This window comes from Ovis aries, chromosome 17 (assembly GCF_016772045.2).
Source record: "Ovis aries strain OAR_USU_Benz2616 breed Rambouillet chromosome 17, ARS-UI_Ramb_v3.0, whole genome shotgun sequence".
Lineage (NCBI taxonomy): Eukaryota > Metazoa > Chordata > Mammalia > Artiodactyla > Bovidae > Ovis > Ovis aries.
The window spans coordinates 61044343-61065235 of record NC_056070.1 but is presented as its reverse complement, the minus strand read 5'-3'; the positions used below and the strand labels follow the sequence as shown (position 1 = coordinate 61065235).

The window sequence follows — 20893 nt, the reverse complement described above, 5'->3', positions numbered from 1 at the left end:
CCATTAATTCAGAGTGACTGAAGACAGAGGCAAAAAGGAAAAAAAAAAAAAAAGGAAACCACACAGCATGGAGGGAAAAAAGAATTTTTTATTAATCTTTTTAAAAAAGTTGATTTTTTCGGTGGTTTTTTTTTTTACTTTTTTTTTTTTTTAGGTAAACCTCTTTCTGGCTCCCCTCCCCAACTCTGCCCACCCTCCTCTTAAAAATATAAAAATGTCCAACCCCAGATAACTAGTGTACAATAAATAAACAGTAAACACAAAAACATACTTTATTTGTTTCTTCTTTATACAAAATAAGGAAACTAGAAGCGTTCAACTTCCAAAAAAGTATAATACTGTACATCCTGACCGCCCAGCCTCCAAGGACCTGGGCACGGAGGGTGGTCTGTGGGCCAGAGCCCAGAAATCTTGGCGCCTTGCCCAGGCGGGAGCCCAGGATGGGCAAGTGTTTGAATCTGGCCTGGACCCCCGGGTTCAAAATAAATGTCAAAGGAAGGAAGAGGTGGGGGTCTGGCCCTGGGCTGGCCATGTCCGGACGGTTCCCGTCTCTTCCTAGAAAAGCTGACCGTGATCATCGAGGTTGACCACCAGGGGGCGCGAACGCACAGGTGGAGCTGTCTTCCAGTGACCACCACCCCCCAACCCTACCCGCACCCCATTCAAACATGTTTCTCAGCCTCCATCTCTCTGCTGGCTCTCTCTCCATCTTCTAACTCATTCTGCTCCCTTTCCTCACTCCTTTCAATCTCTCTTTTTCTTATCTTTTTTTTTTTTTTTTTAAAGACGGGAAAGCAGAGTGAGAAATACGATTACAAAATGCCAGTCGGATTCCAGGGAGGGGGTAAAAAAAGAAATCGTCTCCATCCCTTGGCTTCAGCCCTCTCTTGGTCCAAAGAGGTGGTGTGTGGGTTGGGGGAGAGGTCGGGGGAAGCCTAGAGCGTGCTTGAAATCTCTTGACCCTTCGGAGTTAACACTTTGGTCCCAAGAAATCGCTCGCAGCTGCCGGGAGACGCTGGCAGGGGGTCCCCGGAGAGGCCGCGGTGGGAGGATGGAGATGGGGGGCGGGGTCGGTCCTCCTCCTTCGCGCCCAGCCGAGAAGCAGCTGCGGGTTGAGTTCGGACTCGGAAGAGAGCGAGCTGTGTCCACGTTGGGCGTTTTGGTTTAGGGAGGCTGCGTCCGGGGTGAAGTTGGGGGGTGGGGGCGGGGGCCGGCCGGGCGGGTCCCCGGGGCCAAGCGCGGGGGGGTGGCCCGGCCCGGTGGCCTTACCATACGGCGGCCTCGTTGAGCTCAGGGTTGGGGTGCGACAGGGGTCCGCTGTAGCCGCTGGTGCCGCTCATGGGGAAGGGGGGGCTAGGGCCGCCGCTGAACACCTCGCCCGGCATGGGGTGCAGCGAGCCGGGCAGGCCCGGCTCCGGGCTCGGCGTGTCCGGGTGCGAGATCATGTCGGTGAACCTGGGGTTGTCGGCGGCGTGCGGGCCGGCGATCGGCGGCTCCAGCGCGCCCAGCGGCGTTGAGCCGGGCCCCGAGGCGGCCAGAAAGCTCGAATCGGCCGGGGACTGCGCCTGCGACGGCGGGCCGTGCGCAAAGAAGTCATAGTTGCCTCCCGGCGCGTAGTAGTCTCCTTGGTAGTCTGCGGAGGGGACAGGGCGGCAGAGGGGAGAGTGAGAGGCGGGGAGGTCGCTGAGGAAAGACTCACGGGGCCTGGGGGAGGAGATCCGGGGGAGGGGACCCAGGGAGACCAAGGGCAGAGAGGTGCAGATGCGGCTGCGGCTGGCGGGACAGGACGTTCACGGGGACCACGCCCGTGGAGAGGCCTGCGGAGACCAAGGGAGGGGCAGGCCAGAGGGCGGAAGACCAGACTCCGAGTTCGTGCTGGGGAGACAGACAACCAGTGAGACGCAAAGGCTACAGTCTCAGGAGCTGGGAGAGACTCAGGGACGGTGAAGGACACACACCTTTCAACATCAGAGGTTCCCTGACACAGAGACGGAGAGACAGAGGTCACGGGGGAAGCGCAAGAGACAGAGGATTCCAGACAGTGCCTTAGAGCTGGCTAGAGAGCGAGAGGCACTGGACAATACCAGATAAAGAGGCAGGGAGAGATCGGTAGGACAGCACCGGAGTAGACACCCTAGACTCAGAGTCCGTGGGGAGGCAAGAAGAGAGATTCAGTCACTGAACCCACGGCTGGGACAGACACCCGGGGTTAATTCAAGTTAAACAGAGATAGTGCAGGAGCCGGAAAGGGAAAGCTGAGGCGGCTGTGTGGTTAGAGACGCAGAAAAAAACCCGGGGAGAGACCCAGGAACAAGATGGAAGGTGGGGAGAGACAGAGGCGTCCAGGGACGCGAAAGATGAGTCAGACAGAGGGCCAGAGACCCGGGGGCTGAGAGACCCAGGAGCTGAGAGACCCGGGAGAGGAGCGGGGCAGGGAGGCAGAGATGGCGGAAAGAGAACTGAAGGCGAAATGCTTGCGATCGGGCGGCGGCCCAGCCTGGGAGAAGCGCAGCCGGAGCACAGTGACGCTGGCGAGTTCGGCCCTGGCCACCGAAACTTGGCCGCGGACCATGCCAGGCGGCCTCAGAGCCCTCCCTTTCCCCGCGCTGCACCCCCTCGGGGCTCCGATCGGTAGCCTCGGCCTCACCTGGCCAGGAATGGAAAAAGCTCAGCCCCAGAGATTTGGAGAGGCGGGGTGGGGGGGGGGGTGGGGGGGGGACGATAAAAAAAACACTCGCCGGGCCACGTCTAGAGATCCCTGCGCCTCGGGGTAAAGCTGTATCCGCTGGGGTGGGGTTGCCAAGACTCCCAAAGTTTTGGGGCATTTTGGGGACATTCAGCCCTTTTACCAATCTGGTGATAGCTATTGGTTCTCTCGGCGGAAAAATGCACAAATTCGAATTTTGCCCACAAATTCGGGGAGCGCAGTGACTCCAGATTACACGCCCGCCCATTCTCGACAAAGTGTTTCTGAGTCAATTCCGTGACCTCCTCCTAAAGCCCCCTTCCCTAAACCCTTTCGAACAGAGGACAGAGCCTCTTTCCCTCCACCTCGGGTTGTCCCCTGAAAGAGTGGGGCGTGGGACCCCACGAAAGGAGCACCCTTGACAATAACCCGCTTTGGACGGAGGGAAAACCAGCGCGTCCGTAAGCCGGAGTCTCTTCAGCAAACCCACGCCTCCTGTTTAGGGCCGGGGTCTGTCGCCGGGGCGAGTGCTGGACTCCCCCTGCTGCCCCCTTCCCTCCCCAAACCCTCCTTGACATCAGTCCAAACGGGGAGTGTCTGGAGGCGGGCTTGGAGACGGTTTAGGCAACAGCCAAAACGGTCGCCAGTTACTTTTTAAAAGCCGCTCATTCCATTCTCCCCGTAAGTGAAGAGAAAGGTTGGAAGCGGCGAATTTGGGGCCCCTAAGGGACGGCGATGGGGGACGGCCACGGTCCGTAGCGAGCCGGCTAGCCAGCGAGGGCCTCGGCCCCCGCGCGGAGCGCGCCGCCTCCGCCCATATGGCGGCCGGGCCGGAGGTAATTGGAACAAACGCCGTCTGAAAAGGGCACAAAAGCCGCAGCTGGGGCTTTGTCCCCGCTCCCACGGGGAGCCGCCGGCCCCGCCGCCCGGCCCCGCCGCCCGGCCCCTTTCTCGCCCGCTGCCGGCCGCCGCCGCCGCCGGGATCTCCCAGCGCGGATTAGGCGGGGCTGCCTCCCTGGGGCTGGGGGGTCCGCGGCCGTCCCCCCAACCCATTCCGGGGAAAGAGGGACCCCGCGTGTCCAGGCCCCCACCCTATCCAGCAGACAGGGGGGTAGAAGAGGCGGTCGGGTTGGTGGGAGGCACGCTGGTCCTGGGGGAAACCTTGGTTAATTACCCAGGCGGGGGAAAATTCCGGACTGGTACCGCCCCGCCAACCTCCCCGCGCCGGGCGGAGATTTTGCGCGCAAGGAGGCAAAGATGGGTGAAGAGTGTCGGTGAGTAGCAGCCCCAGGACAAGTCCGCTAGGCCGACTCCCTTTGGCATCTGTACCTGCCCTGCCATCTGTCTCTTCCCTAAAAGCACATCACCATTTTTCACCCACAGTTTCCGGGGACCCTGGCCGGGCCAGAAGAGCTAACCTCCCAGGCCTGTGGATAAAACAAAGCTGGTAGAGGGTGCCCTTATTTTCCTTCCTGGGTCTGCCTGGGCACCGGGATCCTGGCCCTCCCCTTCCACACTGCCACTCAGCTGACTTTTCTAAAAGAAGTCACCTCTCACCAATCTGGGTTACTAGGGCCACCCCCTTCCCCAGTCTGGGTGGAGGAGAGATCCCTCTCAGGCAAAGACATTCCTGGGGGCTCCCCAAATTCAGAGGCTCAGGAATAGAGAAGGTGAGATGCCTTCCTTGAGCCCACAAGTCTGGGATGCGCAGGACGGGTGAGTGAGTCCAACAGTGCCCTGGAGCAACTGGGTCTCCACAAAACACGAGATGAGGGAGTCAGGAGAGGTCACTCAGAAGAGTGAAGTGAACGAAGAGGGGAGAAGGGAGGACAGAAGAGAGGAGAAAGGAAAGAGGTGACTAAGAGGAGAGCGCACCCAGGCCTGAGCGTGCCAACAGCAACAGAGGAATTCTTCTGGGCCACGCTAGGCTCCTTGCCCCTGCAGCCCTATGGGAGAGTGGATAACTGGGTTGGCTCAATTCTTGCTTCCCCCCACGCCCTCACCCCACCCCACCCCCAGTCGTGATGAACCCTGGTGTTCCTGCAGCTGGTGGGTGGGCCAGAGTCCTAGTGCTGTGTACATGTCCCCGAGGTTGGAAAAGGAGATGCTGTCTTGAAAGATAGAGAGGGGGTGACCCCAGAGGACCCCTGACCCCTCCAGCACTGTTGGTGCTGCCTGCCAGGGCCTGCTTTCCTGCTGGTGCCAACAGACACCAGGCCAGCCCGTGGGCCAGGGCGGCAGAAGGCTGTGTGTCAGGCTGGGATGGGGTAAACTCAAGCTGAGTGCTTGACCTGGAGTTTCAGCCTGTCTGTCAGTATACCCAGGGGGTGCGGTACACCTGGGTTGTGGGTGATCATGTGTCTAGACCCGGGTCTCCGCGGTCTCTGAACTCGTGTGCGTCCTGCGTGGGTGAGTGTGTCACTGCGTGGGTGAGTGTGTCACTGCCTGTCTCACATGTTTATCTGTGGGTATCAAGCCGTGGGTGAGTGAACGCATGTGCCTGATTTTCTGTCCAGAAAGTATCTGAGCGTGGGTCTGCCCCTGTTGATGTGTGTCTCTTAAGGTGTGTTCATGATTGTGTATGTTTTTCGTGGGTAGAAAGGAGGAAGGGGTCCCCGGGCACCCCAGATCGCAGGGATCCAGGCCTGCACTCTCAACCAGCACTGACCTAGGTGTGGGGCACCACGTCCAAGGCGGGGTGCTTACCTCCGTAGTAGGTATACGGAGTGGACCCCAACATCTCCGACTCGTCCAAGCGACCGCCCAGTGGACGCATGCGCCTCGGACTCCGGAAGAAGGCGTGCCTCCGGGCGCCCAGGGCGCTCAGCTGTTTCATCCGGCGTTCTTTGGACCGTCGGTTCTGGAACCACACCTGGGACAGAGAAGGGGCACGTGAGCTCTGATCTGGGTCACCTTCTTTCCCTGCCCGGGCCGTCCCTGCTGGGTCCTAGCGCCTCCTTCGCACCAAGAATGCCCTGAGCCGGAGGGCCGGGCCGGATTAGACCAGAGGGGTGGAGAGGGGCCTCGGCGAACCAGCCAAGGGTGAAGGATTTCGCGGACCCGTGGGGCGACTCATAAAGAGCTGAGCTTCCTGGTCCTTGGCCCGTCCGCAGTGTGACGGCTTTATAAAGGCCTCCCGCCCAGCAAGGCGCTGGTCTCGGCTCCTCGCCTCCCCCGGCCGGGCTCTGGCCGTTTGTCTGTCTGCCCGCACGTCGGGCGCCCGGAGGGAACACACGGAGAACAAACAGCGCCTCTTCCTCTGCCCAGAGGATGGGAGGAAAGGAAAGGTACCCGTACTCCAGGGAGGCTTAAAACCTTCCTTGAAAGGGGCGAGGGGTGGGAATCAGAGAGGTGAAGTGACCCGCCCAAGACGGCACCGCTGGAAGACAGTAGGGCCAGGCTGGATCTTCCGGCTAGGAGTGTGACCAGCGGGCCCCGACCGCCGGCGCACCGCCTGCCCCTGCGCCGAACTCGGCGCGCTCTTAGCCAAGGAGGCTGCGTGCGAGACTCCGCCGAGCTTCCCTGCTCGCGGACGCAGCGGCGCTGGGGAGCGGTGGCCCGACCCGGGCCGCACCTGGATGACGCGCATGTTGAGGCCGGTCTCCTGCGCCAGCTGCTCGCGGATGTGGCGCGTGGGCTTGGGCGTGGCGGCGAAGGCGGCCTTGAGCGTCTCCAGCTGCTTGGCTTTGATGGTGGTGCGCGGGCCGCGCCGCTTGGTGCCCGAGTTCTGCTCCTCGTTCTCGTTGTTGGCCGTTTCCTTGTCCGACGACGTCGAGTTGTCGGTCTCCTTGGGATCGTCCTGGAGTGGATCCTGGAGGTCCGGGGACAAGCTGCGGTCCGTACAGGACGACACTGCGGGAGGACGGAGCGGGAAGGGAACCGGACGTCAGCGGCGGCCCGAGACCTCTCCAGTCGGGTAGCGGGCTCCCGGCGGCCCGGGCCACCACCAACCGCGGCCGGTTTTCCACCCCAAACCTGCCGCAGCCCCTCCCCCAGGGGCCCGACGCCCGCCCACTCCCTCCAGGCGGGGCCCGGCCTTCCGAGGGGCCCTTCTCAAGCCCTCCCAGCACTTCCCAGCCAGCGCTTGCGACAGGGGGAGGCGCGCTCTCGGGAGAGAGGACGCGAGGAGGGTCCTGACGCCCTCCTGGCCTGGGATCTTCTTTTCCCACCTCTCCTTCCCTCAAATACTGTCCTCACTATGCAGCTAGAAATTAGCAGGAGCTGAAAAGACTCGGAAAGGGGAAACTGCACGGCTCCAAATTGGAGGAGGAGGAGGACCGCTTGGACAAGAATTGAAGGAGGGCAGGGGAAGAGCAGGCGCGGCAAGTATCTTGAGAGGCTGGCTGCCAACGCTGCCCCTCTTCGCCAGCCCCCCACGGCCCTCCGTGTGCCTTGACCTTTGAGTGGAGAGCTCTGAACCGGGGCAAAGTGGGGAGGGCGCTGGGGCCTGGGCCCGGGGAGGGGTGAGGGCCTCCTACCCGAGTTGAGGCTGCCCTCCTTGAGGCTAGAGGAGCTCAGGTAGTCGTCCTTGCAAACGAACTTGTTCTCGTCGATGACATAGAGCTCCTCGCCGGTGGACAGCTGCTTGTTGCAGACCATGCAGGTGAAGCAGTTGAGGTGGAAGACTTTGCTGCGGGCCTTGCGAACCAGGTCGCTCGGTGAGATGCCTTGCGCACAGCCCGCACACTTGGTGCCAAAGCGCCTGCAGATGGACACGGCCTGTCACCTGAGGCCAGCCCAGTGTCCCATCCTCCCCGAAGCCCTGACCTCCTCCTGCCCTGCCCTGGCTTCTGAGAAGCCTGCATTTCCACGTCTGTCAACAGGAGATCCCAGTCCTGTCCTCCCTGGCCAGAAATGCCAGACAGGAGACAAAATGCCCTGGACTGTGCCTCGGTGGTCGGGCTCATTTGAACCCTGCTGGGCTTCTGGCAATGGGTGCAGCCTTCAGCCGAGGAGAAGGCCCATAGCACCCCAAGTCCTGCCCTTCCTCCACCCCCACCCCTACCAGATCCTCCCCGGGATGCTCCAGGCAAACTCTGCTCTCGAGGTCAGGGAGGATTTTAAAGCCAGGCAGGCCAGGTTGGGACCACTTCTCAGCTTTGCCTTCTGGATCCTTAATAGTCTGCTGAGATCCAGGTAGGGTCCGTCAGCCTGGCTGGTGTGTCCTAGCAATGGAGCATCGAGGGGGACCCTCTCCTGAGCTGAACCTAAGCAGGAAAGAGAGAGCCTCTACTGATACCCAGCACTGTAGACTTTCCAGGCCCTGCTCTGGGCCCCACTGGAGCTGGTCAGGGGCCTGTGGGCTCTGGAAGGCAGGGACTAGGCCTCCAGGTCCCCAGATCCCAGGCCCTGGCAGGCAGGGGAGGAGGATATGTGATCAGAAGGCAGTCCTAAACCTGCATGGCCAGAACTCGGGATCTCTCCAATGCCTCCTTTTCTGTGTTCCCTGTCTAGATCCTCTTCTTTCTTCTAGGAGTGCTGGGAGTCAGCCGGCCTCCCCTGAAATGGATGGTGCAGACCAGCACAGGGAGGGGTAAGGAGAAGGGGGAGCGGTGAGTTGCAGCGGTAGAGAGGACAAGGGCCCAGGACTCTGGGGCCCCACATCTACTCACACCCACGTCTCTAAACAGGGCGAATTTGGGTGACGTTGATGTAGTGAGGGCATTAGAAGCCATAAGTCACTTTTGGCCTTATCCGGCAGCATAATTGGCCATATGCACCTTATCAAAAATCATTAGGTGCTTTGCAAGCACCACATGAGGGGCCTTGGGCCTCTGGGGCCGGGGAGTTTACACGTGTAAAGGCGCGACTGACATTTTTTCCTATTCAAATTCCCTAGTGCCAGCCACCCGGCCGGTGAGCAGCCTTTCTGCACAGCGTTAATCATGCCCCCCTCTTCCCTCTGCGCCTGGAATTCGCACTCACAAAGCCGACTCTGGGCGCCCGTGGGGAAGTGGGCCAGGCCTAGCGGCCAAAACCCCCACAGCCTTCCAGGCCAACCCTCATTTCTCAGCTGGGAAACCGAGACTTAGAGAAGTGATCTCTGCGATCTGCCTGAGGGCCCGAGTGGGCAGCAAGGGTAGACCCTGCAGGTCCTGATTCCAGCTTCATTTCGTTTGTACTTTGAACAGAAGAGAAAATGTTTAAGGAGTTTGGGGCTGATGGTGGGGGGATGTGGATGGGGGGATTGAGGAGAAGATTCCCTTCCCATCAACCAAAGGAGACCTTTCTGGCTGAGCCCCCTCTGGGGCTGGGAAGTTTCTGTTTGTCCAGAAAGGCCCGGGGAACCCTACCTGCCTGGAGCCCAGCCTCTGGACAGCCCGCATTCTGCCTGGTGGGAGAAGCCCTCAGCTGTCCCTAACTTCGCCAAAATCCTTAGTCTCTCAGAACCGGGCTGGAAGCTTCCACCCTGGGGTGGTGCCGGCTAGGAAGGGGCAGAGACGAGTGTGGAGCAAGTTAGTCAGGGAGCTTCCTCTCCCTGCCCCACTGCCTATCTAAGCCGGCCTGGAAAAGCCAGCTAGAAGCAGCCCAGCCGCGTTCTTCTCACTCCGCCTGGGTTCCGGCCCTTGCTGGGAGAGCCGGCTCCGCACTGGAGCTGGTGAGACCGGGAGGCTGGGGTGGGTCTCTCCCGTTCCCCGGTGCCCCAACGGAGCGCGCGCGGGGCGGGCGCATGGGCAGCAAGTAGAGGCAGCACGGGCCACTTACCTGAAGAAGTCATTTTTGCAGTAGAGCTTGCCCTCGCGTGAGAAGCACTTCTCCGAGAGGTTGGTCTTACACTCGCAGCACTGAACGCATTTAATATGCCACGCGCGGTCCAGCACGTTCAGCAGAAAGCGATCGAGGATGGGCCGCTCGCAACCGGCACAGTGCACCATCATAGCCCCGCGCCCCGGCGGCTCGGGCCGCCTCGACCTCCCTTTGGGGCCCCGGCCCTCGGGCCCCCGGCCCCGCCGCTGTTCTCTGCCTCTCTTCTTGGCCGCCGCCGGGCGAGTCCGGTCCGAACCAAGACTCAGCCGGTCAAGTCCTCGGGTGATTTCTGGGCCTGGCGCTAGGCTGCCCGCGGTGGGGTGGGGACTGGTGGCGTTCACAGTCTCATGCCCCGGGCCGCGCGCCCCAGTATATCTTGGGTGGCTGCTGGCCTCGGCTCTGCCGAGCGGCTTTCCCCGGTGGCGGAGGCGCCGGCACTTTCCCCCACTTTCAAGCGGTCCCGATCCTCATCTTTGTCTGGCCGCCGCCTAATTCGCGCATCCTTATTCAGATTTGGTGACGTGGCGAGGCACGTAGGGGGCCCGGCGGCCAATGGTCTCGCGGTGGCCATGGCAACCTCTTAAATTTATAGCATATCTAAATTGGCTACAGCGTTGCGGTCCGGACAGAGCAAAAAAAACAAGGCATCAGTATTGTTGAGTATTAGCTTGTACCTGGTTCGGAGGCAAAGTAAGTATTTACCTTCCAGTTTGGGGCTGGGGGCTGGGAGGGCCGCGCGATCTGAAAACTGCCTCTGTCTTCTCTCGCCTCACACATATTTGGGGGTGGGAGTCAGGGTTCCAAGGCCTAGTGGGGAGGTGGGGGACCTCTGCCCCCTTCTCCATCCACGGAACTTGCAGAAGTTGCTCAAGGCGAGGATCGCGCGCTCTGTCTGCCTCCTCTTCCCCAGCCCAGCCCGCCGTTTTGGACTCTCCCACCCGCGGGCCCCTGGGGTCAGCGCCCTGGAGCTGCGACAGAGAGGTTCCCGGGACTCCCGGGAGGCGTCCCCGGTTTCCTTTGTCATACATGGGGACTGGGGACGAGCATGGCCTTTCTCATGGAAAAAGAGAGAGAGAGAAAGGCCGAACAGGCCCAGGCCCAGGTTGGGGGGCATGTTCTCTGGCCCGCTCCGAGACCCCGCGCTGGCCATGGGAGTCGGGGGCGATGTGAGGAGTGGGGTATCCAGGGCGCACCGGTCTTCCCGAAGCCAGCTCAGAAGTGGCGTTCACCGCGTCTCCGCTCTCCTCGCGGCACCTTCCGGATCCCGGGTCAGCCAGTCCGGGCGCCGCGGTGAGTGGGTAGCGCGGCCAAGGCGGCACGCTGGAAGATTGCGCGGGCGCTGTTTGCACGCGCTGGGCATCCCGGCTGTGTGTGCAGGTTCTAGTCTTCATAGGAGGCAGGAAGTGCCGTTCCACGGGGCTCCGAGCGTGTTGAGGGGAGGGTGTTCGCAGGTGTATGTGGAGGGGGACTGTGACTCTGGTGGGGGAGGGAAAAAAACATGCCTCTTTCCCAAAGTACCAACCCAGCCACTGAACTGGATGCTCTAAGTTAGGGAGGCCAGGCAAGCTAGGTGGGGATTTTCCCTTCCCACTCCAGGAAAGAGGGCCGATGGGGTCTGCAAGGCTTGGGCCCACAGGCTGGGAGCCAGAGTGTATAGTTGTGTGTGTGTGTGTGTGTGTGTGTGTGTGCGTGTGTGTGTGTGCGCGCGCGCACATGCTCTTGCATGTGTACATGCCAAGGCTTAGGTGTGGATATGCGTTTGGGTGCATTTGTTGAGTTTAATATACATTTGCTGTTTGAGAATCTTGTTTTTGCCTCTATATTACTCAGGAATCGATTATATGAATATATTTTGGCGTGTGTATCTTTTGTGTTTGTACCTGTGCATAGCTCTGCTAATATCTGTGTATATTAGTCTGCGTGCTTTTGTTTTTGTTGGTTAGTGTGTCCATATAAATATGTATATATGTGCATATTTGCAGCCACATGAATGTGATAGTATTTGCTTATGTGTGTGCCTCTGTGTAAGATTGCTTGTGTAGGTGTGTGCTAACATGGATGTGAAAGTGGACTTTGAAGAAGCTGAATCGTGTGCAGGTGAGCGTGTGTGTATGTGACTGAGCTGGGTTGGGTGTGTTCATGAGTGTGGAATTTTGTGGGTACGTGTTTGTGGGTCCGTCCTTGTGTGTGTGTGTCTGAGTGTGTATAGTTCTGCAGAGAGCAGTACTTTTGTTTATGTGAGTCCTGTGGTGTTTCCACACCCCCCTACCTGCCCAGGGAGGGGTATGTTTGTGTGTGTACTTCTAGTGTGCTTGCCTTTGTGGATTTGAAAGGGGGCAGGATTTGTGGATGCCTGGCTCGGGGCAGTTGGTGGAAGCTCAGGGGTGTTCATTTTTCCTGGGTTTCTGTCCAGACCTCTAGCTTTCCCTCACAGGACACAGTCTCTATGGGAAGTGATCTGGCTTCGCACAGGAACTGACAGGTGCTGGTCACTGGGGTGGGGTGCTGGCCCCCAAGCTGGACTTCTGAAAGGGAGTCCCCAAACTGGGCCACTTCTGCAGTTACTCTGTCCTCCAGCTTGCCGAGCAAGGAACAGGTGTGGCTGATTGGAGCTGGGACCAGCCAGGAACAAGGAGGCCGGATCTCGCTGGGTCTCCCAGGCCAGGCTGGGAGAGCTCCAGGAGCCCCACATGAAATCGCAGTTTCTGGCGGTGCCTGGCCCTGCCCTCCTAGGCTATGAAGGGTCATTGAGCTGAGATAGCACAGGGACAGAGTGAAACAAGCACCAGAGAGAAAAGAGGCACTCAGGCTCCAAGTGGAGGCGAATCGCGATACCTCCTTGGTCTTTGTCTCCATCTCTCCCGAGTTCTCTTCACATTGTTTCCTTTCTGTCTTATGTTCAGCCTCTGTTCCTTTTTGGTTTCTTTTCCCCTCGTTTTCCCCATCACTTTCTTTCTCTCTATTTTATTTCTGTGCCTGCGGCTTTCTGCGGGCATTCTGATCTGGTATCCGACTCAAAGCTGCGATGAAGGATTCTCTTTGTGCACCCCGCAGATTTTGGGGTGTGTGTTTGGATCTCCCACACAGTAATTAAATGCCCCTGTCTACATGATATCCTTCCCCCTTGCTCTGGACTAGGTGCACTGAGCCTAGTCTCCCCCACTCCTGAGTGGGTACCTGAAAAGCCAAGTCTTTTCACCCCAGCTCTGCCCACCCTGCCGGCTGCTGGGTGCCTGTGTACCAGGCTCCATCTAGAATAAATCCACCTGCCCTCACCTCCTCTATGTGCTTAAATGCCACGGCACAGTCAGGCCCCAGCCGCTGAGATGCAACGCCCGGGAGGTAGGAGGAACATGCCCCCCTCCCCCCACCCTGGATGTGGTGAGTCACTCCAGGGATGGATGCTTGGTGGCTGAAGATGAAGCTTCACTTCCAGAAGCCCCAGCCTGGCCTTCTGCCTCTTGTAGCTGAGTTTACCCACTCTGTCCAGGTCACAGCCTCTTGGAATTATCCTGGGACCCTGAGCACAGCCCACACTCAGTCCAAAACCGCCTCGCTCCAGCCCAGTGGCAGCGGCATCCTGCTTGGCCCTCCACCTTCCAGGGCGCACAGCTTCCGGAAAAAAAAAAAAAAACACCACACGCCAGCAGACCAACTATTAGACGAATTATCCCGCCCTAACAGCGCTAACAGATGGCGACCAGGCAGCGAAATCCCCTCCTATATGTAACTAATAAACTGCTTGTGTCTTAACAGGGTAATGCATGGAGACGCAATGTCACTTATACAAGATGTTGATGGAATTTACTATATAAAAATCTTCCTCCTAGAGTAAAGAGTATCAACATTACAACTCGACAGACGGCGGCGGGATAAGTAAAACAGACAAAAGACAAACAAGATAGTAATCTGTTTCCAATCACTTAAGCCCTGTAGAGTTAGTAATACGCGGTTTGCATATTCCCCCTTGAGTTCGGTAATTAATTACCGGCGAGGAGGCGCACACCCACCCGGGTGGGCGTTTCGAGGTGCGCTGAGCTGGGATTGCGGGGAGGCGCCTTTCCTGACTTTTCCAGCCTGGGACGTGGGGCAGCGCCCGGACCGGGGACTCTTCTGAGCATTTGGAACCGACCTTCCCGCAGGTGTAGAACACTTCCTTGCCCCTCACCGGAAACTCTCCATCCCGGGGAGATTCTGCAACCAAGCAGAAACGGGGCTTTTCTGGCAGCCACAGCATCTCCCTTCGCTCGTCTGAAGACAACCGCTTACTTTGAATGGACTGAAGTGGCCTGCTTTCTCGGGGAGCGCGCGCTCTGGGGGAACCCAGGAAGCGCGCCCCTCGTCGTCTTCTCCCCGCGGTCTCTGGGGCGGCCCAGCCTGTCCTCTCCCGACTTCCATCATTACCGCCCCCCACCCAACACGCACACTCCACCCCCGCCCCCCCCCAACTCCCCCCCCCTCCAAGCCAGCGCGGCTTTAACATTAAACAAACGCAGCGAGCGCCTCAGAGCTGCGCTCTCGGCCGGGTCTGCGCGGCGGCGGCGTTACAAATTGTAAATTTAAATTGCTCGCCGGATTCATTACCTCCCCTCTTTGATTTCAGCCAGCCGTGAAAAATTATACTGGTGTACCACTGAGAAACTGTTTTGCCGCAAAGAGCCCGCGCCTAATCACTGGCTTTCTCCCTCCGACAAAAGTGTAATTATTTTGTTTGGGGTGTAAATATAGGCCGCGCTGCGCACACACACTCAGCGTCCCGCCGCGCCGCCGCGCACTGCCCGCCGCCGCGAGAAATCGGCCCCCGAGTAAGAGCGGGCGTGGAGGCTGGGCCCTGCCGCCCGGAGCCTGGAGAAGAGCGGCCGGTTTGGGGCTCCGGCAAGACCCAGAGAGCCGGGTCGGCAGGTCCAGTCGCCAGTTCCTGCCCTCAGGAGTTCGGGTTTGCCGGATGATCCCCGGACCCTGTGCGCCCAGGCTGGCTTGGGTGGACGTCCACTGGGTGCTTGGAGTGGGTCAGGGAGCGGGCTTAGGCCTAGGCATCCAGGCAGGGATACAGAAGGGATGGTGGAAGGATGGGAGTGAGGTGGCCGAGGATGAGCTTTCTGGGGTCCCCATTGGGGGCGGCCAGCTGGGGGCAACCCCAAGTCCAGGATGGGAGAGTGTTGTGGCCTGGGCGTCCCCAAGAGGGCAGAGAATAGGCTGAACCCTGGAAAGCAGGGGTCACAAAACCGGTGTGTCCCCTCGCTCTCCTCTGAGGACCGCTCGGTTTCCAGAACATCTCTGCGGGGGGCAGGGCCTTCCCGTCAGTTGAATCCTGCGCTGCTTAATTAACGGTCTCGTTAACTGGGCTGGCCCGACCTGGAACGTTTAATCAAAAAGGCAGGGAATTCCTCCCCTCCCTTCCTTCCTTCTTGCCTCCACTCCTCCGTCTCTTCCTTCTTTCCTCTTCTTTCCTTCATCTATTTATTCACCAGTGGTAAAACTTCTCCCCTCCTTAAGCACCCTCTCCCAGCACTGGGGTGCGAGGCTGCTGAATCCCCAGTCCAAATAGTGAGTCCCCAGTCCGATATTTGGGGAGGGGCCTGTGGGACATGAACAGTGGCAGGACCACTGTTGAGTCTGGTGGCCTTGGGACAGGACTGGAGCCAGAGGCCCGTGGTCAGATTTCTGGGGGCAGGCTAGTGGAAGTGTGCTGAGGAGCCCTGCAAGCCACCACCTGGAGGACATCTCTGGGAGGTTGGAGGGCAGTGGCTGATCACACTTAGCCGATCCAGAAAATCCAGCTGCAAAGCCTGTGCATGCTGGCCAGCTTAGAGACCCAGCTGGTTGGGGCCAGGGTAGGGTGGAGCCTGGCGTCCCCTCTCTCTTTCCATCCATCCATCCTGGAATGCATCTCTCAGAGGCCCAGCCATCAGGCTACCCAGCCAGTCCTACAGGTTACGGCATCCTCTTTGGCGCAGCAACCCAGGGCTCAACTTAGGCACCAGCTGCGGGGGAGGGTGCAGACTGGAGCTAATCCCTGTGGGCCAGAGGGCAGCCTGAGGAGGACAGAAGGAATGGTGCAAGCCAGTCCTCCAACTTGTGGGAGCAATGCTGACCCTTTGTTCAGCGAGGGAAAACCCCATGCTTTGTGCAAGGCTAAAGGCTGCTTCGCCAACTGCCGGGTTAGGCTCAAATTCCAGGTTGCCAGGCTGACCGAGGGTTCAAGCTGAGTGCCGTTGGCACCTTCCTCTTCCTTCCCTTGGTGGTTTAGCCTGGAAGGCCGCCTCAACCTCATCCATGTGCAATGTCCGACAGCAGGCAGTGCTGGGGCTCCTGGAGCCGTGGTCCCGGACTCTCTGGCTCCACTGAGGTATCCGACCGTGGAGGCTATCCGCTGGGCTCCCCGAGCTGTTTCTTAGAAGATGCTTGCAATCCATTTCATGTCTGGAACCCAAAAGGAGAGCGCTAACCTCCAAACGGAGGATCCCGAAGACTTTCTAATTATCCTCCCTCGGACTAGCTAGTCTGAATTTGAGTCTGTATCTTGCTTCCCCTTTCTTTTATCTTGGTCTTTTTCATGGTCTCGATAGCATCTCTCTCTCTCTCCCCCCTCCTTCTCCTCCTTTCCCCATTCTCTTCCACCTCCTCTCCCCGCCCCTCCATATCCCACCTCCTTTTTGTTAGCCTAATGTGGGTTCCTTTAGAATTCATCCGACTTTGGCAGCCCGCGCGCGCTGTTTGTGTGTGTGCGTGTGTGTGCGCGCGGGCGCGGGCGCGCGCGTGTGTGTATTTCTCAGCTGCTAATGATTGTGTGTTGATAGAGCAATGCAGTGGCCTCATTAGCCTTTGTTTAGAAGGTGTTAAAAGGGAAATCTGCATCGGAAAGCCGCGGTTTACACCGCAGCCTGGCTGAACCAGGAGCCAGAGCCGGCTGGGGGGTGGGGGTGGGGCCGCCCACCGCCAGCCCCCGGGAGGCGGGGAGGGGCCCAGGAAAGGCGACCCCCAGCACCTTCCTCCCAAGGCGAGTATGTTTACCCTGCTGCGCGCCCCTCGGTTCCTCCGGGACCACAGCGGGAATCGCGCTTTCTCTAAAAGTCCTTTGAGCTGCCCAGCAATGCGCGGTGGCTTTTCTCCTCCAGGTTTCTAGGGGGAAGAGGAGCGGAAGGGCAAAATGCCGCTCTGGGAAAAAAAAAAATTTTCCAAGGTTTTTTTTTTGGGGGAAGGAGGGGGCCAGGGAGGGGTCTTATTTTGGAGGCGAACACCAATCAGTCCGCGGCGGCAGGGCTGGGCTTCGGTCTTCGGTTTGTTTTGTGGAGATATCCGTGCGCCCTGGACCTAGGTGTGGGGGCTCCAGGTTTTCGAAAGTCCGGAAGAGTCATCTTGCTTTCCTCCCAACAAATTCGCCTACGGCCGGAGGAAGAGTATTCCTTGCGTGGTTAGGCTCATTCCTAAACTTCCCCTGTCTATCCCTACCCTAGGGCTCCACTTGGGAAACGAATTCCGTGAGAATAAATCGTAGCTCGGCTGGCCGATTTCTCTGAAGGTCGGCGGAAGCACCTAACTTTATTGACCGTGGGCGTGTGTGTGTGTGTGTGTGTGTGTAAGTGGGATTTGGAGAAAGACCATCACACGCTCGGCGTTCCCCACTCCCTCGGGGAAGCAAGGTTTTAGGCAGAGGAGAACGTGAGAGGAAATTCTTTTTATCCTGGATTCTACGAAAAGACCCAGGGGAAAAAAATGTATATATATATTTTGAGTCGCTTTTGTGGGTGAAGTTTATTGAACTCGGAGTAAGACGGCTTTCCTGGCCAAACGGGAGGAAAAAAACCGCTGCGGAATTCGAGCGGCGAAATGTGTAATCTCTGATCATAATTCATTGCTTTTCCCGGGCCTGGGTTGCTTCCTAAGCAACCCTTTCTCGTCTTTCTGCCTCCTCTCTCTTTCGTTTTTTCTCTCCACTGGATTTGATGTTTAAGATCTTGGGGCGAAGCTCAGAAGGTCTGGGTGTCCTTGCGCGTCCACAGCCCCGTATCCCCAATGGCGAAGCGTTAGACATCGCCTTTCCCCCCTCTTTGGTCGAAGGCTAGGCTAGGCGTCGCCTGGGGACAGATCGTGGGCGGCTAGGGCCTGGGGCAAGGACAGCGAAACGAATTCCAAACCTAATCTGGACTCGCCACGGAGACGTCCCCGGCCCCCAGCACTATGCAGCCAAAAGCAAGGTTCCGCGTGAAGCCAAGTGAAAGTCGACCGCCGTAATGCAGTGGGATGGGATCAGGGCCGAGTTCGGAAGATGCGGGGAGAGGATAGATAAACCTCTACCTGTCTGCTCTGGTCTCCCTCTCTCTTTCTTCCCAAAGCAGGTTTGGCGGAGAAGGCAGCGGATGCGCCCCGGGTCGCTGCCTGGCTACGCGCGGGCGCGGGAGTTTGGACCAAGACAAAGACGGGAGCTGTCCGCGGTGCTGAACCTGCCGCGCCGCCGCGAGGGCAAATGGGCTCCTGTAAGCTGCCCTCTCCTCCTTTACTCCCTTTTTCTATCTCCCCCTCACTCTGTGATTCTTGCCCTCCCCTGCGTTTATTTCCCTCTTTTGTCTTTCCGTAGATTACGCGTTCTGCACGCAGGTGTATGTGTATATCAAAGAACAAAACAATTGATTAAAAACGGTGTCTTCTCTTTTCTTCCCAACTAAATGACGCAAGAAAGGTTTATTCAAAATGTATTCTCAAATCAAATACAAACAGCTATTCCGACCCCCAAAGAATGGAAATGCATGCTTAAAACAATAGAAATAAGCATAAACAAATGTTACGAATCTGTTCTTTGATTTATTCTGAAGAAGAGGTAAGGGGTTTAGAAAATTTAATGCCAGGAATATCATATTCTTGGCATCTTAACTTCTTGGGTGGGAAAATATAACAGCTGGGAGGATTGGTGGCCAAATATGAAGGTGAACAGGCTAAGGAGCTTGTCTATGAGTCAATAGATGGCTTATGAAGGTGAAAGTGATGGACATTAAGTTGCCTTAACCCTTGAGAGATCTGCAAGCATAACAATCTTCTGGATTATTAACAGGGAAATGAATCCTTTCGAAACTTTGGGTGTAAAAGTGTTAATACGGTGCTTCATTTTCTAGACGTGGAGAGTGTTGTCTAGACGTCTGGCATGGTGTTTAACCAAGCACCAATTCCTCTGCTCAAATTTGTATGCAACATTTGTCTAACGAAGTTTGTGCAGGGGAGAAAAAAATCACATATTCCCTCCCAGGGGGGTACACCCATTTTAGTGCACACGGATCTATACACAATCCTTCTGGCATCTCATAGATACACTACCTCCCAGAGAGCCCAGATGCCCTGGGGCCACCTCTTCATTTGATCTTCTCAGCACCCTCCAAGCCTCCCCACCACAGGGGTGCCAGCTAAGCCCAGTTGTTAGCACTACCAGTACATACAGGGAGGGGTTCTTGAGAATTCAATGGGATAGGTTGGCTCTGGTTTCCCACCTTGACACTCTAGAGCTAAACTGCCCCATAAAGGCAGAGGAACTAGAATTCTCAAATCAGTGTGATTTGTAATAAAAGGTTGCATTTTGGGATTGGGGTAATGTCACCCCAGTTCCTCCAGGGTCCAGGGTCTGGAGGAACTGTTATCTTCTCACCAAAATACTCAGCGATCTTTCATTAAGGCCAATGCACTATACCTTTCAACTTCTTGAAATGCAGCAGCTTATTGTGCCAGGAGAGAAACCCTGAGCTAGGATGGGTGAGGGAGAGGAAAAAAGAAAAAGCCACTTATTGAATGACCATTATATATACTTGATTCCTTGATCTTCACTGCAACTCTGAAAAGTAGTAGATAATTATCATGGCGTCATTTTGCAGTTGAGGAAATAGAGACTCACAGATGTTCACTGAGTCGCTTATGGTTACATAGTCAAGGCCTGTGATTTTAACCCAGATCTCATTAGTTATAGAATCTGTGCTTGCTCTAGAGGGCCAAAACTGATGGTCATATGGGGGATATTCCAGAGGTCACTGTGCTAAATTTCTTTAGTACAATAGCTTTGGATTCCCAGGTCATTATGGCCTGCGGTCTGGGTTTGTAAGTTGGTTTAAGCCCTAAATGTGAAAGCAAGAAATTAGAATGAAGAAGAAACAGGACTCTCCCTTCATGTGGGTTGGGTGGATATTTCACAAAATAAGACCAGTTTCTGTTAAAAAAGGGTCCTGGACCATCTCCTAAGCCCACACCTAAGAGTCAGTTCTTGAATCCCCCTTTCTCTCCGGCCTTGCATCCAATCCATCAGCAAGTTCAGTTAACTCTGCATCCGAAATATGTTCCAGCCCATCTACTTCTCATCTTCATCTCTGTTATCAACCTAGTCTAAGCTACCATCATCTCATCTGTTTTACAGCAGTCGTTTCTCCGTTTCTTCTGTTTGATTGGTTTCCCTGTTTCTTCTATCCTTGCTCTCCTTGGCAACCCATTCTCTACACTATAACAAAAGTTATATTTTAAAATCATAAGTCAGATCTTGTCATTCTCCTGTCTTTAGCTCTCCAGTGAATCCCCAACACAGAATAAATCCACATTCCTTATCCTGATCTGCAGGGGTCTCTATGATTGGCTCTTGCCCACCTCTCCTAACACACCCTCCCTGCTTCAATGCCTAGCTTCACACACACCTAATTTTTCTCACCTCAAGACCTTTGCACTTGGTTCGTCCCTTTGCCTTCAGATTCGTACAAGATTGGCCCCCTCTTGTCACTTAGGTCTCAGCTCAAATGTCAACTTCTCAAAGAAGTCTTTCCCAACCACCTCATCTAAAAGCACCCCATCTCTCCTGACTTATGAATCCACCTCTCTGTCTGTTTTCTTTGTAGCCCTCATCAATATCCAGAATTATCCTATTTATATGTTTAGGTGCATGTTGTCTATCTTCCTTAATAAAATATCCGTTCCATGAGGGCAGAGACTGTGTTTGTCTTGTTCACTGTTGAATCCCCAGTGCCCAGCTCGGTAACTGGAACATAGCTGTTCAATGCGTATTTGTTGACTGAATGAATAATGAAGGAGTACACAGATGACGAGAGAGCTGTAGAAGCGGACAGAGATAGATGGGCAAAGCTGAGAAGGGCCTGAACTTTTTTGCCTGTCTTCCAGGCTCTGCAAATGGAATAGCTGGCTGGGTGCATTCCCAGTTCGGAAAAAGGAAGCAAGAAAAGTTTGCACTAGGACCCCAAGAGGGTGCAGTCTTTGCAGACCAGATAGCAAATCAGGATGGAGAAATGGATCTTCGACCTTGGAGAATGATTTTTATTTGTTCTGGTGGGGTCTGAAACCTTCACTTGGTTACAGACAGAAGGGTGATAATGGAAAAACACAGCAAACCAGGAAGATGTCTAAATTACAAAATCTTATTTTTGTGTGTGATAAATCTAACCAATCTTTCTTGTAGGGAAAGTAATACAATCTTGTGTTATC

General features: G+C 56.6%; 1 protein-coding gene and 1 long non-coding RNA gene across 3 annotated transcripts; one reads left to right on the top strand and one right to left on the bottom strand.

Moving 5' to 3' along the window:
* Window positions 1-247: 247 nt before the first annotated feature.
* LHX5 (LIM homeobox 5) lies at window positions 248-9925 on the bottom strand. The gene is made up of 5 exons (XM_004017390.5): window positions 9392-9925; window positions 7165-7388; window positions 6261-6538; window positions 5393-5558; window positions 248-1633 (listed from the first exon to the last, which is right to left on the bottom strand). Exons 1-5 carry the CDS (start codon window positions 9562-9564, stop codon window positions 1266-1268), a joined length of 1209 nt encoding a protein of 402 aa, XP_004017439.4. The 5' UTR covers window positions 9565-9925; the 3' UTR covers window positions 248-1265.
* LOC121816963 (uncharacterized) lies at window positions 9335-18074 on the top strand. 2 transcript variants are annotated; one of them, XR_006056708.2, is made up of 2 exons: window positions 9335-10123; window positions 17773-18074. It is a non-coding gene; the product is annotated as an uncharacterized LOC121816963 (long non-coding RNA). The 2 variants fall into 2 exon arrangements; XR_006056709.2 differs by having other exon boundaries at window positions 17770-18074.
* The last annotated feature ends 2819 nt before the right edge of the window (window positions 18075-20893 follow it).